Here is an 18,511-nt window from a genome sequence, read left to right as displayed (position 1 = left end):
AGAAAGAAAGAAAGAAAGAAAGAAAGAAAGAAAGAAAAAGAAAGAAAGAAAGAAAGGAAGAAAGAAAGAAAGAAAAGAGCCATCAAGCTCTGAAAAGGTAGGAGGAATTTTAATGCTTATTACTAAGTGAAAGAAGCCAATCTAAAAAGGCTTCATACTGTATAATTTCAACTATATGACATCTGGATGAGGCAAAACTGTAGAGACAATAGAAATATCAGTGATTGCCAGGGGTTAGGGGAGAAGGCACACAGGGAGAAGGGGAGGAATGAATGGGTGGTACACAGAGGATTTTTATGGCAGTGAAATTATTCGTATATATAATGTTGGATACATGTCATACATTTGTTAAAATCCATAGAATATACAACACCAAGAGTGAACTGTGGACTTTTAGTTAATAATGATAATAATGTATCAATATTCTTTCATCAATTTAACAAATATGCCACACTACTACAAAATGTAAATAGTAAAGGAAACTGAGAGGAGGGAGGGGGTTTATGGTCTTAAAGAGAATATCACAGGCTCAAAATGGCATCACTCGTGCCCATGATACCAAACTTAGATTTAATATTTGACCTAATTGCAGTTTCAATCTCTTCCAGAAGCATACATTTATTTATTTATTTATTATTATTTTTTATTTAGCAAACAATGTTACAGGTCTCATTGTCATCACTGCAATAAACTCACTGTGATGGAAGCATAATTTGTGTCTCAATGTAGCCACATTAATTTCCGGACATCAGAAGCATAATTTTAATCAACCAATCTGGAATTTTCCAGTCAAGCACCAGTAAAGTAATTGATCACATGGGCCCTCTCTATCCCCCATAGAAACAAGAGGCAATCTGTGTGATAAAAAAAACCCTTCCAGTTCTCTTCTCCCAAAGAAAAGATGTCAGGCCCAGAAATAACTCTTCTTTTGTTCCTAGCTCCCTTGCCCCACCCTTCTTCCTGTAAAAACCTTCCATTTTGTACAAGTCCTCTGAGTGCCCTTCTAATTGCCAGATAGGATGTGGCTCGATTCATTAATCACTTAATAAAGCCAATTAGATCTTCAAATTTACTCAGTTGAATTTTTTTTTTAACAGTGGGAAATCAATTTTATGTTCAATTTTTTTTAAGTTGATTAACTTTTTTTTTTTTAAGACAAACAATGCCAAGAATTGGCAAGAAAGTAGTGAAACTGGAATCCTCATAATCTGCTGGTAGGAATGTACAATGGTACAGCCACTTTGGGAAACAGTTTGGCAGGTTCTTAGAAAGTTAAACATAAATTTATTGTTCAACTCAACAATTCAACACCTAGTACTCTACCAAGGGAAATGAAAACATACATCCACACAAAGACTGGTGCAAGAATGTTCCCAGCAGCCTTTGTCATAATAGCCAAAACTAGAAACAATCCAAATGTCCCTCAACTGATGAATGGATAAATAAAATGTGTTATACCTACACAGTGGAATATTATTTGGCCATAAAAAGAAATGAAGTCCTGAAAAATGGTATAACATGGATGAACCTCAAAAACATTATCCTAAGTCACAAAAGACTACATATGATTCCATTTATATGAAATATTCAGAAAAGACAAAGTTCACACAGACAGAAAGCAAATCAGTGGATTGCCTGGGGCTGCCCATGGGGGCAGAGACTGACCGCAAAACAATCTCCAGGAAATTTTGGGGGGTGATGGAAAGATTCTAAAACTAGATTGCAGTGGCAGTTGCACAATTCTAAATTTATTTAAATGATTAAATTATGCACTTAAAATGCATGAATTTTATGGTGTGTAAATTATAATTCAATGAAAGTATAAAAAAATAAGGTCCATGGAAAATTAAGAATAATATAAATGTAGCCAGGAGGAAAGGTGACAGAAGGCAGATTCACAAGCTATAAGGCCCCTTACAATTGCTAGTTGTCAATTTGCTTCCAAGTTCCTTGGTAGCCAAAGTGAGCAGAGAAGTGCTGCCCATTGGAGAGGAGGTATACTTACTGTATTTCCCCATGTATAAAACGCACCCTTTTTCGAAAAATTTGGGGGTCTAAAAACTGGGTGCATCTTATACAGTGCTTGTATGAGCACAAAAACAAGCACAAAAAGAGCGGGAAATGCAAGTTAAAAAATCTGCAACCACTGTATAAGATGCACCCAGTTTTTAGACCCCAAATTTTTTGAAAAAGGGTGCGTTTTATACATGGGGAAATATGGTAATTCTTTGAGAACCGCTATTCACAACCAGTGTCAGTGGTCAGGAGAAAAAATATGAATACTGTCCTAACAATATCCTGGGACAAAAGCAATAATAGATTCCATAAAATAGTTTCTTTCAATATTCCGTGATAAAAACTATGTACATGAGGACAAAACACAGCTGAGAGGAGGCAGTTGTGCTGAGGCTACGAGCACGTGCTCCAAGTATGCTGCTTTCTGAATGCCCGGCTAGATTCAAAGGTAAATCCTAGAATATGTAGCTAACTGGATAGTCCTTTGGGGAAATCCTCCATAAATATAGTTATATAAATATAATTTCTCTCAATGGGTTCTTTTTTTTTTCATGCATTGATAATTATTGTGCAGGAGTTTTTCCCCAGGCAAGGAATAGCCTCGAGTGGACATGTTATGTGTTGCCAATCACGCACACATACTCCTAGGCAGAGCTGTTGGGTTTTATGCAAGGATGCATTCCTAAAGAATTCACTTAACTCCAGATGTAAAGGAAAAAACAGGATTTCAAATTCTGCTTATAAAACAAGATGTTAGTGTTTTCTTTTTCTATATCATGCTTTTTAAAATTCACATACTGTATTTGCCGTGTATAATGCACACCCATGTTTTTGGCCCAAATTTTCAGGGGAAAAAAACTTTCGTTTCAATTTTTTAATTCAAATTTTTATTTGTTTATATTTAGGTACTTGTTTTTTTGTATAATAAAGGAACTTTAGCATTTATTTGTTATTACACTTTTAACTCATAAGCATAAATAAAAGAATTAAAAACATTTATATAGCTACAGAATTAGTACTACCCACATATAAAGCGCATCCTTATTTTTCCCTCACAAATTTGGGCAATAAAAGTGTGCATTATACACGGCAAAATATGGTAATTCAAGCCAGCACTAAATGGGACCTGTCCTTTAGTGGTCAAAGGAGCAGAAAATTCAGGGAAGGTGTAAGTTGTCTCACTGCCTTTCAGAAATGTCCCTTTGCACTGGTGACAGGGTGTGATTGCTATTGAGTTCCTGGCCAGTCAGGGATATGGGCCAGTGCCTGTAGCCCCAGCTCATAAGTAACAAGAAAGGAAAAGGATTTGTGAGTTCACACTGGTGCAATTTTTCAGCTTTTTGCTAATCTGTATTCATCTTTTGGCATGTTGGAATTGCAGAAGGCAAGGGGAGTCATTGTTTTGAATAATAATAGAACTGATATGAGCAAATACTTTGGGCATTTACTGTACAGTTAGCCCTTTCCATGTACTGATGAATTCATCCTGACAGCCCTGTGAGGCCTCAGGTAGCACAGGTGCATCAGTGGTACTCACACAGATAGCCTCAAAAAGATGAAAGACAATGTAAATCGGCAAGACCTTGTTCACCAGGGCGATGACGTCTCTGCAGAGGAAATGGGAAAGAACATTCATTTGGAGCACTAAGACATGACTACATTCTTAGAGACCCAGTTATACACCTTCTGTTACAGCACCGCCCCCAAATTTTGGGAAACTAACATAAATCAGCCACATGAACCTGACACCCCTGCTCTGAGTTTCTGTGTGTCTATGAGTCTTCTTAAATTTGAGAAGAGCTTCCAATTTTGAAATGCCCTTAGATTAGTATCTTGTCTCTGAGCAAGCAAGGAGGCCATGGTCTGGGGAAACAAGCATAGATGCTGGCCTCTCAGTGAGGGCAAAGCCGGGGCTAGTCCTGCTTCTTTTGGACCCAGCACCGAGCCATGCATGTGACAAGTCTCTGAGGACTGGCTGCAAACCACTCTGACATTTCCCAGAAGTCAGGGAAGAAAACTGATTACCTACTCATCATTGGTAAAAATATGCCCCAATTTATTTTTCAGGATGCTCAGCAGAGTGCTCATAACCATCGAGATGCCAACTGGAAGATACAAAGGAAGAGCATTTGGCTGAATCCAGCCCATGGAGGAGCCCAGCTTAGGTCAACACAAGTCAGCACAGCCCCCCACACCCAGGAGCCTCAAGTCCCCTGCATTAGAGCCATTCGTTTGGCTTAAGACACTCTTTTGCAGTCCTGTAGGAATGACAACATATAAAATGTCCTTCCTCCTGATGTTCTCAAAGTGGGATTCCTTGGGCCAGCAGCATTGGCATCACCTGGTAACTAGTTAGAAATGCATATTCTTAGATGCCCATCTCCAACCTACTGAATCAGAAACTCTGCCTGGTGAGGCCCAGCAATCTGTGTTTTGACACGGCCTCCAGAGGATTCCAATGAAGTCTGAAGCCTGTGAACCATTGTTCTCCACAGAGGCACTGGTCTGAATCTGTCAGCCTCAGAAATCAGAGCCATGGTGGAGGACATGACATTGTTCCTTCTGAGAGGTGGGATGGGCAGGTCCCAAGCTTCTGGGGATGCTGGGAGGGCAAGCTTACAGAGGACCTGGACGGCTGGAGGGAGAAGCCTGGGGAGGAAAGGCCTTCACAGGGTCACACAAAGGTGAATAGTGAAAACTGTAGAGCTGTCCTGGGAAGGGGCCAGGAACCCCAGCAGCAGGGAAGGAGCAGAGAATGGGCATGGCAGGCAGATTGATGTTTGCTGCTGTGGGGAGGAGGAAAGTGGGGGGCTCCCATCAACTCATCAGCAGGGGCTGTTCTGGGTCAGATGGCAGGTATAACAAGTTTGGAAGGTAAACCTGTCCACTCCCAAAGTCAGCCAGCCTCCAAAGTGCCAAGCCCTTCTCTGGCCCAAGCCCTTGACTTTCTGCTATTCCAAGTTCCCACCCCCACAGAAGAGGACACCACCCACCTGTGCAGAGCACACCGGAGATGGCTGATCTTTTAGCTTGAACAGTATCTGAAGCTCCCAAGGCCGTCCCCACTCGGACACAGACCGCAATGCTGAGCCCCATGGGAATCTGAGATCAGTGATAAGATGGTCAGTGGAGGCACCCTCTCGCTCCTGGGATGGCATGGGTGCTGAGCCAGGAAGAAGCAGTGGAGCAGCCCTCCAGCCCTCCGACCTTGGCTACGATGGGAGAGAGCATGGATCCCAGGGACACAGCATGAGGAGAGGGGGCATTTCATGATTGCTGACAACAGGCAGTGACAAATGAGGTTGGGAGATGGGCCCAAGTGAGTCAGTCAATCCTGCCCCCGCCACTCCATCAAACATCACAGGCAGACTGGCCTTGCAACCAAAAACTGTGTTCCCAAACACAAAACCAAAAACTCATGAGTAAATCTATTTTAAGGGGGTGAATGTGGCCCTAAGAATGCCAGCAAAGCTCCCTGTAAGGAAAAAAAAAATCAGTGAAAACCATTTGTAAAACTAAGAATCTCCTTATAAATTAATTTTGTAAGTGGAGATTTCTGTGAATCTTTAGTTTAAACCTGGGGTCAAAGGCTGCATGCCCCCAGGAGGCTGGCAGATTTGTACATGAGTGACATGGGACAACCCATGTCTCGGGGAAGAGGGGGGGCACTGGGGACCATGCTGGAGGAGAGCAATACTCCCCCCCCACCAGGGGATGCTGTCACCCAGCTTTCTCCTACTGGGGTGTGCAGGAACATGGACCCACTGCTAAATGGAATGTCCCATTTTTCAAGAAAATGCAAAAATGCAGATTTCGATATGAAATCTCCCGATTTTTGTGGTGTTAATTCAAAAAAAATTCTGACATCATGTGAGTCCAACATTACTCCCAGTGGAGTGTCTGTGGGCTACCTGTGTGTGAATCTGGCAGGGCCTGGGCCTGATGGGCATGGGAAGTCCAAGAATGTCCCTCAGGAGACAGAGATGGCTTTTGAGGTGATAGCCTTCCTCTCTCCTACAACACCCCCAAGCCAACAGGGGGGTGGGGCAGAGATAGAAGGTATGGCAAAGGCACCCCAGAGAAGCCTCACCAAGTAGGTTACGGTGGCCACCTCATAGATGATGGCTTGGGCAGAGAGGTCCAACACACTGAGCAGGCCTGTGGGAGAGCACATGGTGAGCACCCTGCCCTGAGGTCAGTTAAGGGACCCTGGGCTGACAGAATGCCCCTCCACTTTGGAGGCCAAGAAGTAAATGATTTCAAAGGGCAGATTCACAACAAAAAATGTTCTTGCTTGGCCTTCAGCCTTCCAGGAAAATCCTGCTCAGTTGTTATTTTGGAATTTGGAATTTTCTGCAGGCTCTTATCCAGTATGGCCTGCCTTTCCAGTTGAACTCCTCAGAGTATGAGGCATGGTGAACGAGGTAAAAGAGACTAGCCTAGGATCAGAAAACCCAAGTTCAGGTCTTAGCTCTGCCACTGCATGACTCTGGACAGTCTCTCTTGTTCTTGGGCCTTGGTTTTCCTGTCTGTAAATGGGGGACAGGAATTGGAATAGGTCTCTCAGGACAATGCCAGCACTGGCCTTTTGATTCCCAGGCTGTTTGGACTCTGCACTGAGTGCTCTGATGAGCAAACACCATATCAGGTGAGAGCCTCACACCTGCCATGCCCGCTCACGCTCATGCACCAGCCCACTCAATCTCTCAGTTCTTCATTGACTCGATCACCTCCACCAGGGCGCCCATGCAGTGCCAGGCCTATGCTGGGCAGTGCTAGAATCCAGACACAAAAGGCACAGGCAATCCTTCTGGGAGCTTACAGCCTGGTGGGGAGACGAGTGAGTAACTGACCTAGCCTGGGCCAGGCTAGTGAACTATCCATTTGGAGAGGGCTTCAGAACCGGGTAAGTCACCAACATGGTTCCCCCACCCTGCTCTTCCACGTACCCGTGAGAAAGCTCCAGATCTCATAGGCCCACCACTCAATGCATATCATGAGCATGCTGGGGATGGCCAGCTGGAAGAAGGAACCCCAGTCCTGCAGGCACTGGCTGGACCAGCCTAGGAACAGAAGCCCCAAGAGCTGAGCAGTGGCCCACCCTGCATGTCTTCCCACTGCCAGGGGCCCCTGATGGCCTTTGGCTCTGCCCACTCCAGGGCTCAGTTCAGCAGGTCCAGGCAGTTGGCATTTTGCACAGGGCATGCCAGCTTGTCCAGTGCTGGTGGGGTGGGAGGGGAATGCACAGATAGGGCATGAGCTTACCTGGCAAGCACCAGGCACGGACAGGGGTTCCCACTATGCCTGTGACACCACAGGATCTTGGGCAACTACCCTGTCCTATCTGGGCTTTGTTTCCTCAAGTGAAAATTTGAATCCTTATCTTTGCCCTGCCTCCCCAGAAGGGTTGTTGGGAGAATGGCATGAGATCAATGAGGCAAAAGGATTCGCAAGACAGAGGGTTATGCAGACTTGTAGAAGGGTACAGCCACTCTCCTGCCCCACAAATGAGGCCCTAGGTCCCCAGAGATGTTCCTGAAATGCCTGGAAATGGAGCCCCCAAGCTACCGAGTCAGGTTTCAGGAGGCAGAAAAGCTCAGAACCCAAAGCCTGGGAGTGTACAGGCAGAGGTTTGAGTCCAGCCCTGACCACATATCACCTCGGGCATCTTGGACAAATTACTTAATCTCTGTCTGTCTCAATTTTCCCCAGGTAAATAAAATGGGAATAATAAGGTGTTGTGAAGTTTAATTAAGGCCAGGAGTAGACACTTGGCCCACTTGGCCCACTGCTGAAACCTAAGATTTTACCTGTGTTATTACTATTACTCTAATCACCATCCTGAGATCAAGTTGCCCACAGAAAGCTCCCTGATCCTGCAGGGCTCTGCACTGTGACACACAGGATAGGAGAACCTGGGGCCTCTGGGGATGTGGGTGCTGAGGGGTGGGGCAAAGAGGAAAAGGGCCCTGACGGGAAATCGAGGCAGGCCCAGGATGGAGCTCCTCAAATGGGGCTCCACCTGGGCCTTCTGCCTTCTGAAGGAACACCCTACGCCCATGCTGGGGCCTGCCTAAAGGCAGGGCAGCCCTCTCCACCTGCCCATGTTTCCAGGTGCAGCTTCTTCAGCACAATGTAGAAACAGAGGAAGATGGTCTGCACGAACTGGGAGATGGTGTTGGCGTAAGCAGAGCCCCTGGGAAAAGAAAGAGAGCAGGAATGGGGCTGATGGCGGACTCTAACCCTGGGGAGGAGTGGCTCCTCTGCTGAAGCCAGCATAGGGAGGAGGGGGCATAGGCATGGCTCACCCAGCACCCCCAACCCAGAATTGGCCTCAGCCAGGAGCCACCAGTGCTGCTGGCACCATTAATACACTATCCTGCCAGGTCCTCACTCTTGGCCTCTCCTGGCAGGCAGGGGCAGGGATGGGGAGTGGCTCCTTTCCTTGTCTCTTTGGTGGGGAGTCCCGACCAAATCCCCATGACCCCCACTTCTGGACGGCACAGGCAGTCTCCACAAATTTTTTCATGGGTGAGGCAAAGATGATGACTAACCTGCCCCAGTCAGAGGTGGGGCACTTGGTGGACAGTGATCCCTGATCAAGCCCCCAATGCCCACCAGCCTCACCTGACCCCCAGGTTCAGCACAGAAACCAGGACATAGTTGGCCAAGCCATTGACACAGTTGCCCACGACACCACTGAGGACTTGGGGCCAGATGATTTCCTGAAATAAATGAAAACTGGCCTTGCTACAGGGTGGGCAGGACCAAAGGGGTGTGGACAAGCCTGGGCACATTTAAGGATTGGAAAGAGGCTGGGGACATGCAGCTCCTCACTGGCCCCTCTACCAGAGATCAGGACATGGCATGGCAGCTTCACAGATGGTTCAGAGAGAGGAAAAGCCCCAGGTGCCCCTTCCCACTGGAATAGGGCAGTATGCTGGGAGAGGGACCACCCCTCAATCAGGGACCTGTACCTGATTTTGCAAATATTTTGCCAGCAGGCTGTAAAAAAAAATCACCTGTGTAAAATAAAACACATAGGCACACAAATAAACAACAACTATATATAAAAAACAAAAAAAAATACCAGACAAATATTAACAGATATTTCTTAGATATCTGAGTTGGGGCAATTAACTTCACCAAAGTATGTCTGGAACCCTACAGCTAGGCTCTGAGGAGAGCACGCTTCAGCAGGCTTGTGAAAGAGGCAGAGTATCTGGCAGGGCTTCTGGCTGCCATCAGTTTAGGAAGGCCACTCAGAAGCTTGTGCAGAGAGGACACACCAGAGCCCAAACTCACAGGTTGTAACCACCTCAGGGCCTGGCTCTGGTTGCTAAAGACAAGAATATGGAGAGAGTGGCCTTGAATTGAGGGAGTGGTGAGAACTGAGCAATGCTGGCCATCAGCCTCTGCTGATCAAGTTTAAGGCCCCATGGAGGCGGGTAGAACCTCCCTGTCTCTGGAGGACAGGGCCATGTATGTCAGTGTGCGTGTGTTGGGGGCACTGCCCCTGCTTCTTCTGTCCTCTGTCAAAGCCTTGGTCCACGGCCTGTACCTTCCTGCCCTGTCCTTTCCATTAGCCTTCCAGTGCAGCGTGATGATTAAGAGCATGGAACTGGAACTACACTTCCTGGGTTCAAATACTGGTTCTGCCTCTTGGGAGCTGTGGGATTTTAAGCAATTTACATAACCTCTCTTGCATGTTTCCTCATCTGTAGTGTTGATAATAATGTGTATATACTTTATATACACATATGTATACAAAGTGCTCACGAAACAGTATTTGGCCCATTTAAGCATTCCAAGTGTTAGGTAAGCATTATGTAAGTATTATTATTATTTCATTGGTAATGAAATTTTGCAGCATTTTGTGGGAAGGACTTGCTTTATTTGATAAGGAGTTGCCACAGTGATAACTTTATAGAATGTTTTCCCCTGACCCAGCCCCAATGGCCCTATTTTACAAGATACCATCACCTTGGTCTAAAGAGCTAAAGCACGGGTACTAGGGAAGACTTGGAGGTGAAACACCAGCATTTTCAGGTGGTTTCCATTATACAGAAGAAATCTGGAGCTGGCCGGGCCCCAAAGAGGTCATGGCACTGTCATTTCAGTGTGGGTGTGGCCAGGGTACACCCTGCTAGACTTGGGCATGCTTTAAGGCACCCTGAATTCACCGACTCATCCCCTTTCCAGCTCCCTTCTCAAGAACTTCACTCCCTGGTGGCTGAAGGATAAAGTGGTGCTCCAGTGCCAGAGATTGGAGGATGAACTCCAGCTGGCAAGGCCATCAATGATACAGAACTGGTAGGGAATAAATAACATGTGTCACTAAGCTTCAACAAATCAAATAGTGTAGCATTGGATTCCAGAGTAGACATACAGATCGCTGGGTTAGGCCAGAAACCTCAGAAACTGACCAGAGTGGACACACTGCTTATTTAGTACTTGGTGAATTCAAGGAGACAAAAAAGAAAGGAATAGTCGATAATTCATCTTAGAAAAAGTTTGTGAGGTAGATTAAAATATTACATGTAAAAATGGAAACCATAAAAGGGTTCAAAGAAAAAAAGAGGCAAATGTTTATATAATCTTGATGTGGTAAGTGTTTTTAAGCTCAGCAAAGACAGATATCATAAAGAGTAAGATTTATGGATCTGTTAGGTATACATTAAAAAACCTTTAAGTCAAAAATGTCAAAAAATGAAAAAGCAAGTGACAAACTGAAAAAATGTTTGCAACATATATGACAAAGGCTCAAGATACTATTAGTACAGTATAGTATCAAGATACTATAGTAACAAGGGTTACTATAATTAGAAAAAGATTAACTCATTAAAATAAGCAAAGGGTATAAACAATTCACAGAAGAAAAACAAATGATCGGTAAATATATAAAAAACATATTCAATTTCATTGGCAATAAAATGCATGTTAAAACAATTTATTTCTGATAGAAAAAAAATTTCATACTACCACTCTGTGCTGAAGAGAGTGTTGCCAGTGGGAGTAGAATTGGTACAAATTGGTATCAAAAGCCATTGAGGAGTAACTCCAATTACAATAATCTATCTTAAGGAAATCATTATAGATGTTCACAAAGTTTTTCTACAAGAATATTGATCAAATCTTGTTTACAATAGTGAATATAGGAAACAACCTAAATACTTATCATATAGGACTTGGTTAATAAACTATGTATGGCACTCTGGGATACTATGTAGCCTTCGAAATGGATATTGTGGAAGGCTATTTAATCATATCAAGAAACCAATGACATATTTGAAAAGGAAAAAGCAGTTATATTACAATATACACACATTGACCCCATTTCAAACTGTATGTATGTATGTGTTTTTAAAACACACACCTATGAATAGAAATAATCCTGAAAAGAAATGTTAACCTATGCTCTTTCTGGGTGGTAGAATTATAGGTGATTTGAAATTTTTCTTCCCCTGGCTTCTATAATTTCTTCAGTAAATGGTTTTCTAATCACAAAATATGTTCTGTTACTTTTTAAAAGTTCAATCTGCACTGACTGGAAGGGTCATCCTCTCCTGCCTCTTCAGCCATCCTCATGGCACAGTGGGAAGTCACTGCTAGCTGATGGACTTCCCAGCAGATAATGTGGAAAGGCAAAAAGCCAGAATTTGGGAGAATGTAACTCCGCCCTCCTCCAGGCTCAGCAGGCAGTGACACTTACCGGAAGTGATGGCATGAAAATCAGCACATATTCCTGGGTTAGCCTGCAAGAGAACCAGAAGCTCTGAAGCTGATCAGGCTGTGCTTCCTTAATTGGGGACATCCTGGGCACCCAGGGTTTGAGGAGAGGCTTTCCCAGGCCCTGCAGATCTCCATCAAAACAAGTGGAACTTTAGCAGTCAAGGGTGCTGTCACCACATGCCAGAAATATGCCAGGAGGACCCCAAGAACCCAACCACAGGGGCCTCATGATTAGGGAACTTAAATTTGGAGTAATTTGGAGTGGTTTGTAAGGGGGGAAAGTTCTATCTTATCAAGAAATAACAAAATAAAGTGCACATAATATAAAATGAACAAGGCATTCTCATGGGGGACGTTTCTAAAAATAATAAACTGCAATTCATCAGAAATTGGTTCAGTCCTCTTCCTCCTTTTTGGAGTATAAGGTAGTGCACATTTCATTTCTTCAAAAGCATCTGTGAAGTTCCAACTAGTCCTGGAGCACAAATGCAAATAACATGCAAATCCCTATTTTTCTTTCCTCCTAAATCAAAATTGGCCATTTGTATGCCCCCTGCTTGTCACAACTGGAGCAGCACAATGTGCGGAAGAATTCCAAAACCTAACCTGGAACCATTCCTAGAGAAGCTGCTCTTGTGACCTAGAGAAGCATGGGGCCTGGGTCGGGGCTTCTTTGGGGTTTCCCTTCCTGGCTTCCCAGCAGGAGCCAAATGGTACCTGGCCACATCCGGGTCCTGCCTGAAGAGCAGCAAGATCTGCTGAGTGTTGAGGAAGAGCGCCCAGCAGGGAAAGCAGCAGAGAAGCAGTATGAGCATCCCCCTCTGCAGGATGACCCCCATGTGCTTCTTGTTGCAGCTGCCAAAGCTCTGAAAAACAGCAACCCCTGTGCTCAGCACCTTCCCTGTTTCCTAGGTGAGCTCAGACAGTGCATCAACCTGCTAGCGGTGCTAGTGCTGTAGGATGGCCCCTGCACACAGTAGGCACTGGTCAGCAGTGCCTATAACCACGGTAATAACTTTGGTATTCTTTGGTATCATACCAAAGAATATGATTAAAATCACCAACGGAAATTGAGTGAGGTAGCATCTTTGGTTCACATTATAAACAGCAGATCTTTACTTTTTTTTTTTTTACATGTGGAAGTAGCTATTACTTACCTTCTGCTTCTTTGTCCTTCCTATTTAGGAAATAATTATGAAATGCACTGTAAAGCTAAACCACACCACAAGAATAATCTAGAAGGCCAATCAAATCCAAAAATGGCCTCTGGTGTTTGAATGCACCCTAGACAACGAGATAGGAAAGGGACATTTGGCAGCCCTTGGTACAGTCTGGGGCAACTCCCTCTGCGGGGCTCAGCCTGCTCACAAAATTATAATAGCAGCAATATACTGAGTACCGGCTTCTGTCCACTCACTGTCCCCAGTTCTTAAAAGGTGTCTAATGAGGAAAGCATCATGTCTCTTCATCACAGCTGAGGCAAGGGAGCTCTGAGAGCATTTGCCAAGTCCCCCTGCTAGTAAGTGGCAGCCAGGTCTGAGCCAGGTACCCAGGTCCACCATGAACCCCAAACCCCAGAGGCACCTGAGTCCCCACTGGGCTGTGGGTCCCTGAAGGCAGGGGGGCTCCCATCTGTGCACCTTCAGCATTTGACACTCCAGAGCAGGGAGCTAACTCCATCCATTTCTCTCCATGGTTCTCTTGGCTGTCTGCCCACACTCAAAGGGAGCATCTGGTTCCCTGACCGCACAAGGTCCTGGGATATGTTGGGGAGGAGGGCATCTGCCCCCTCCCGCAATGTCTGCTTGACAGGATCCCAACTCCAGGGGACACTGAGGGATCTTTGGGGGGCCTCCATCCCCTACCATTTCTGCCCAGCTCTAGGAGGCCCACCTACCTGGGACATCAAGGTATCACATGCTGAGGAAAAGCCGACTCCTACAGAAACTCCACAGACATTGACAAACTGCAGTCACGCACAGGAGAAAACACAAGGATTGTCAGGTGGGGCCCAAGGAAGGGACCCTGCCTCTGGGGTAAGGCCACCCAGCAGCAGATGTGATGTGCAGCTGAGCCAGAGACCCTCTCTTGGCCAGGTCCTGGCCCCATGTGCTGTGTCCCATCAGGTCACAGCTGTGAATGTAGCTGTCAGCCCTCATGCTGTGTCTCATCCTTGGAAGCCCAGGGGAGAAGCCCAGGAGAGGCCATCCCTGCACAGTCCCGGCTGTACTCACGGCCACCGAGAGGGTCACTGATGCCAGCTCCACTTTGCCCAGATGCCCACAGAACACTGAGCTCACGACATAGATCATGAAGGACAGCACCTGGAACAGGAACTGGAGGGTGGCAGCCAGGGTCAAGGGTGCCACTCAGCCTTGTCTCAGCCTGCCAGCCCCCACCGACCCCGAAGCTCCCACCCATGACAGCCCAGCCCCACATGCATGCCCGTGACCTGCAAAAAAACATTCACAGCCACTGGGCCAATTGCCCACACGCGGGGAAACAAGCATGTGGCTAAGGCTGACACAGCAGCCAGGTTTGGAAGTCAGGAGACCTGAGTGCTGCTCCTATTGTGCTGTCAGCAGCTGCATTAACCTCCTGGTTCTGGTTTCCTTGCCTGAAAGTGCAGGAGTGCACAAGAGACACCTAGCACAGAACTCCCAGAGCTGAACACAAGCAAGCATTCGATATTGCTGTTGATGTTGTTATTATAACCATTTGGTCAGGCCACAGCCAATCAAAACAGAGGTGGAATAAAATCCATTAACATCTTAGTATGTCCAGGTGATGGGATTAGAGATGAATTTCTTTCTTCTTTATAACTTTCTGTTTTGCCTGAAACTTTTACAGGGAGTGCATATTTGATAGTTTTTATGGTCAGAAAAAATGTATCTAAAGCCAGTTTCACATTGGAAATAAAATGGGCAGAGGGCCCCTTCTGCCCCTGTAAATGCCTCTTTGGGGACACCTGCTGGCTCCTGGATCAATGAGTCTCACTTGTCATTGTGGGATCTTTTCAACAGCCTTCCCCTGGTTTCTGAAGGACGACACACCCATCCCGGTTGAGCATGGCCAGGCTCCACTGCACCCTGCTGTCACCTGCTCTGGGCGGCAGTCTCTGGTACAGCCTGGACATGGTCAACATGGTCAGTTTCTGGGGAAGGTTGTGAGCAGACCCTGGAAAACCCCGTGTCATGCCTGGATAGCAGCTCGCCCCCAGCCTCACTGCCCCCCACCCCCACCCCCACACCTCTTACCAGGGGTCCGGACAGGACAAAGAGCTTCCACGCCTCAGCCCTAAAGCCAATGGGGACCAGCCTGCGGAGGGCAGGGCAGCGGCCCCCTTGGTCCAGGGAAAATGTGTCCTGGAGGTTGTCCATTCTAAGCCCAGACCACTTGCTGGCCACCTTGCACACCTGAGCACTCCCAGCCTTGAGCAGCCAGCCTGAAGTCACCTTGCAGCCTGACTAATGAGTAAGGAGAGGGAGGAGCGTCCGCCTCAGCAACCTGTGGGATGTGCCCTGTCTCCTTGGTCAGCCTACTGGCTCTGGCCCCAGGGAAGGACAGGACAGAGCCCTAGACACAAGGGAATCACCCAGGCTGATGCTTGTGGGTGCCTTGTGTCTGCTCTCCCCAAGGGCCTGCAGCAGGACCCCCAAGAAAGGAAGGATGGGGGCAATGAGAAGGTGTCCTGGGCCCAGGTGAGGTGCTAGGCATCTTACATCTTGGCACGATTGTGCCCGTATGATTCCCATTTCACAGATGAAGAAATGGAGACTCAGAGAGCCAGGCAGCAGAGCTTGGATTCCATCCAGGTGAGCTGCCTCCAGAACCCTGTCCTGGGAGGGGTAAGGTGGGAGGGGACAGGGGCTGGGGCCAGGACGTAGGATGCCTAAGGAAAGTCCCCTAGCCCTTCATTTGCCCACCACTATCCCTTTCAGTAGCATCCCTGAGAGCCAGGCAACCCTGCTTAGGCAATCAGCCCACCCCTCTTGCTGTCTATTTTGTCCATCAGAGCTGTCACTGGGCATACCACCAGATTCCTCTCTGGCTCACCCGGTCTACCCTCTTTTCTCTTCCGTACAGGAGTGGTCGGTGAACCACCAAGGACAGACAAGGCAGTGCAAAACCTTGGGAAGCTCATAACTACCACTTCACTTGGCCCAGGATCCGGCTTTGAAGTATGAGTGCAGCCAGGAAAAGGAGAAGCGAGTGAGGGGGGCCAGCAGGATTTGCAGGCAGGACAGCTGGCCATGGGATGGCTGGGCCCTCGTCCCTGCCATATGCATAGCTGGGTTCCCATAACCACCCCTGCAGTAAGGGAGTGGCCCGCAGATCCCAAGGTACAGCTCCCAGAGCTGCAGGGAGGGAGGAGTCAGGACAAAAACAAACAGGAGACATACCCTTCAACCCATCCTGTGGTTGCCTTGCATACATGCCCCTCCCCACATTCACACACAACCTCCTTTCTTTACATGGAATTCTAAAATGCTCCACTGGTTTTGGCATCTGGGTTACCTGGGTGATGTATACTCCCTCATTCTGTCGGGCTCCTATTGGAATATTCTACAACCTGTGCACTAAATAGTCAATTTACCACTAACAAAGGGGAAAGAGAAGACATTTTATTACCACTGTAATTATTATTAGTATATGACACAAAAAGGGAGGGATATAGATTAAAAGCTACAACACTCTAATTACAAGGTCATTGCCAGAATTTATGATGTCACTCTTCTAATGCCTTTTTCCATGTCCTTCTCATTGGTGGCCAGTTTTCAGCTGGTTTGGCTTCCTCTTCTGAAAGGGTGACCAAAGACCTTCCTTCACTCTGGGGACCTGAGCCTGGTGTTTTTTGTCATGGGAAACCCACTTCTCCCACATGGCAGGGCATGCAGTGAGGGCACCTTGAGACTCACCTGGTTGGTCTGTGATGGCTGCCACTGGGCGCCTGCTGTCAGCTGGGTGCTCCTCTGAAGCTGTCACATGGCACACTCCTTCCACAGGACCTCTCTGTGCAACTTGGGCTTCTCATAGCGTGGAGTTGGCCTGAAGAGGAAACATCGAGGAGCACAAGTGAAATCTATGTCTATGTCCAGACCCAGCCTGGAAAGTTAGAGATCACTTCTGTCTCCTTCTGTTGACGAGAGCTAATTGCAGGCTAGCCCAGACTTCACAAGAGAGGACACACAGCTCCCTTTCCTGCTGGGAGGAGTAGTTTCTGTGGCCCACCACAGACTCACTGGCTTTCTCTACTTCCTCCCCAACTCCATTCTCTTGTCTCCTGTCTACCCCACTTCCTGTACCTTGGCCCTGAACAAAGGCAGTGCAGATAAAGCCTCTCACCCTAGTGGCAGGGAGCTCAGGCTTGACCAAGACCCTCCCAGGGAAGAAGGACCCAAAGCTACAAAGTCCTGGGAAAGGTAGGAGGTGGGGTGAGGGGAGAAGAGGAGCAGAAAGTCATTGCAAGCACCCCAACATGCTCTGGAGTAAAGGAGGTTTCCAACCAAAAAGAGGGAGCCTTTCTGGGTAGCTGGTTCCCCACACCTGGCAGCCTAACTGTGCTATGAGGCATTTGAAGCACCTGGCAGGGCTCGGTAACTGTGGGATAAAGAAATAGGGAAACGGGCCAGAAGCCATTGGCCTAGGCAAATTCAGTGGCCCAGCAATCTCAAGGGTACCTCAGGCTCCGCACTTGCCACAGACCAGCTGCAGCCAGTGCTAGCACAGAGCCAGCCCAAGAAGAAACTATCTCCAGCTTCTAGTCCTGCAGCACTAGGGACGAGTCCCAGTGGGGGATGTGCCTGGTCCTTGGGCCCTGCCTTCAGGTAACTAATTGCTTGGGGTCCTGCCAGGTACCGTTGGAGCAGGGAGCCTCTGTTAACCTGTACTTGTTAATATGTTAACTCTGTATACTTGGTTACACTTCATGGACCAGAAGCCATTGTATTTTTCCTTTGGCCTCCCTGAGCCATGCACCCCCAGGCCAGGAGGCCAATGTCCTGTCTCTGACTCTTCCTCACTGCCTCGTGACTAGAAAACACCCAGTTTCTCACTGGGGAGGATGGGGACTCGGCCTCCTGGTCCCTCAGCTCCACATACATCTTTGAGGCAAAAGACGGCTGGGCAGGACCAAGTTGTCTGCCTCCTGCCTGGCCCCAGACCTGCGGAGCAATGACCGATATCTGCAAAATGCCTTAGGTCACCCTGCACCTCTGCCCCCCAACTTCTGCCTCTTAGGTTTGGCAACTGCTTCCCACTCTGTCTGCCTCCATCTCAATACCTCTTCCCTCTATCCCTCACCCCTTACTGCTTTGCTCCCTCCCTCCTCGTAAGGCTTCACTGGGCACCTTCCCCACAGAAACGCAGGGGGCTCAGTCCTGACAGGATGTCAAGGCACCCCCAGCCCTGCAGACAGCAGGAGGGACAGAGCCAACTTGCAAAGCCTCAGCAGTGGTACCTGCCAAGTGCAGGAGCTCCTGAAGTCCAGAAGATGGTGAGGGGCATTTCTGGCTGGAGAAAGTTCACGAGAATTAGAAATGAATATTATTCAGTGCTAAAACGAAATGAACTATCAAGCCATGAAAAGACATGAAGAAACCTTAAATGCTAAATGAAATAACCCAATCTGAAAAGGCTAATACTACGTGATTCCAACTGTATGACATTCTGGAAAAAGCAAAACTATGGAGGCAGCAAGAAGATCAGTAGTCGCCAGAGGCTTAAAGGGAGGGACGGATGAGTTGGTGGAGCACAGAGGATT

At 47.3% G+C, this 18,511-nt stretch overlaps 1 protein-coding gene across 2 annotated transcripts in view; it reads right to left on the bottom strand.

Moving 5' to 3' along the window:
* SLC47A2 (solute carrier family 47 member 2) overlaps positions 1–15,235 on the bottom strand; it is a 27,483-nt gene extending 12,248 nt beyond the window's left edge. The window contains exons 1-13 of one of the 2 annotated variants that reach the window (XM_019641530.1): positions 15,006–15,235; positions 13,983–14,084; positions 13,646–13,714; positions 12,466–12,614; positions 11,729–11,771; positions 8,994–9,021; positions 8,644–8,741; positions 8,119–8,212; positions 6,966–7,079; positions 6,107–6,174; positions 5,010–5,118; positions 4,046–4,121; positions 3,554–3,623 (exon numbers count right to left, since the gene is read on the bottom strand). In XM_019641530.1, the coding sequence (XP_019497075.1) occupies positions 3,554–3,623; positions 4,046–4,121; positions 5,010–5,118; positions 6,107–6,174; positions 6,966–7,079; positions 8,119–8,212; positions 8,644–8,741; positions 8,994–9,021; positions 11,729–11,771; positions 12,466–12,614; positions 13,646–13,714; positions 13,983–14,084; positions 15,006–15,128 (1,143 nt within the window). In that variant the 5' untranslated portion in view covers positions 15,129–15,235. Of the gene's footprint in view, positions 1–3,553; positions 3,624–4,045; positions 4,122–5,009; positions 5,119–6,106; positions 6,175–6,965; positions 7,080–8,114; positions 8,213–8,643; positions 8,742–8,993; positions 9,039–11,728; positions 11,772–12,465; positions 12,615–13,645; positions 13,715–13,982; positions 14,085–15,005 lie in introns of both variants that reach the window. The other variant, XM_019641529.1, reaches the window with a different exon arrangement.
* Between the last annotated feature and the right edge of the window lie 3,276 nt (positions 15,236–18,511).

Source organism: Hipposideros armiger, unplaced genomic scaffold (genome assembly GCF_001890085.2).
Source record: "Hipposideros armiger isolate ML-2016 unplaced genomic scaffold, ASM189008v1 scaffold_61, whole genome shotgun sequence".
In the NCBI taxonomy this organism is placed as follows: domain Eukaryota; kingdom Metazoa; phylum Chordata; class Mammalia; order Chiroptera; family Hipposideridae; genus Hipposideros; species Hipposideros armiger.
This window is presented reverse-complemented; position numbering and strand designations above follow the sequence as displayed.